Source organism: Austrofundulus limnaeus, unplaced genomic scaffold (assembly GCF_001266775.1).
Source record: "Austrofundulus limnaeus strain Quisiro unplaced genomic scaffold, Austrofundulus_limnaeus-1.0 Scaffold1097, whole genome shotgun sequence".
Taxonomy (NCBI): domain Eukaryota; kingdom Metazoa; phylum Chordata; class Actinopteri; order Cyprinodontiformes; family Rivulidae; genus Austrofundulus; species Austrofundulus limnaeus.
In genome coordinates this window covers 53,402-54,996 of record NW_013953499.1, presented here as the reverse complement: position 1 = coordinate 54,996, position 1,595 = coordinate 53,402, and the positions used below count along the sequence as shown (strand labels likewise).

Genomic DNA, 1,595 nt, shown 5'->3' with positions numbered 1-1,595 from the left:
TGGACCGGCCCAGCGGTACCTTCCAGTCCTCGTCTGTGTGTGTGTGTGTGTGTCTGTGTGTGTGTGTGTGTGTGTGTGTCTGTGTGTGTGTGTGTGTGTGTGTGTCTGTGTGTGTGTGTGTGGTCTCCAGCTGCGGTTGGAGGCGCTCCATCAGATCGTGGTCTTGATCTCCAGCATGGAGGAGAAGGGCAGCCAGCCCAGGACCTTGGACCGGCCCAGCGGTACCTTCCAGTCCTCGTCCCTGCTCACCTCCGTCAGGCTGCAGTTTCTGGCCGGCTGCTTCGGCCTCGGTACCGTCGGTACCGTCGGTACCATCGGTACCGGAGGCCTGAAGAGCGAGAGCGTGCAGCTGCATCACTACCAGGTGAAACAGGAGGTTGTGTTTCCTCCTCACTCAGGATCTCACTGACTGAAGCACCGTCACAGACAGTGAGCCGTCACATCGAAATGAGGATTAAATGAAATGAGGTCAAAATGACCTCATTTCATTTTCAGATTCCTGCTTTAAAAGCTACATTTGACACCTGGATCATCCTGATACCATGAACTGATCCAGAGAAATGACTTCATTTGTCTTGTTGGTTATGATAAGACATTACTTTTGGGTCTGAATCCTGATTTTATGTAAATTTATTGAGTCATTTTTGATCTCAATATAAAGAGGAAACCTCAAATATTATTTGTTTATTAAGATTTCCCAGTTGGAAAGAAACAAAAACATTTGGAGCTCACATGGAAAAATTCTAAATTTTAAGTTTTTTTCCTCAAAATCAGTTTTTTTTGTTGCTGCTCAATAAAATGCTTCAGAAATTGTTTTAGGATTATATTTCAGACAGTTAATCAACTGATTCATTGATAAGACATTAATTCATTATATTTGTTTATATGTTTAAACCCCATATCTGCCTGTTTCTCTACATTCCTCTTCTGAAGGTAATCYTCACTTGGATGTGACGGCTCACTGATGACTGCTGATGTCAGGTGTAGGACAGAGGAGCTTAAAGAACCAGGGTTCTCCTGAAGAGTTCTGCTGCTGGAGCCTGATTGGCTGAACTCTGATGCTTGTTTTGCAGGATGGGATTAAAGCTGCCAAGAGGAGCCTGCAGATGGAGATCCAGACGGCCGTTCATAAAATCTATCAGCAGCTGTCAGTCACTCTGGAGAGAGCGCTGCAGGCCAACAAACACCACATCGGTAACACTTCCTGTTCCTGTCATCAGCCTGAGCAAAGAATAAACTCAGCCTCATTTAGGTTTTTCTCTGAACGGTTGACCATCTTCACTGAGAAAAGTTTTTCTAGTAGATCTGCAGCTAACGATTACTTTAGTAATCAATTAATCTATCGATTATTCTGACCATTAATCGAGTAATCGGATATAAAAAAAATTGTCATGTACCTGCAGCAGTCAAAGTAAAATGACACCAGTTGTATGAATACATGCATTTTAAGCTCCAATTATGTGTGTGAGGTTTGAGGAGGCATTAATTAAAAACACTCTGTCGTTAAATAATTTTAACCATCACAGAAAAATCTAAATTCTGTAAATTTATTTTTACAGATATATTTTTTTGTTAGAAATTTAATAAGTAAAATG

General features: G+C 41.9%; 1 protein-coding gene across 1 annotated transcript in view; it reads left to right on the top strand.

Moving 5' to 3' along the window:
* herc1 (HECT and RLD domain containing E3 ubiquitin protein ligase family member 1) overlaps window positions 1–1,595 on the top strand; it is a gene marked incomplete at its 3' end in the record, with an annotated part of 85,705 nt that overhangs the window by 35,487 nt on the left and 48,623 nt on the right. The window contains 2 exon segments of the mRNA XM_014030651.1: window positions 131–364; window positions 1,074–1,194. Of these exon segments, the coding sequence (XP_013886105.1) occupies window positions 131–364; window positions 1,074–1,194 (355 nt within the window).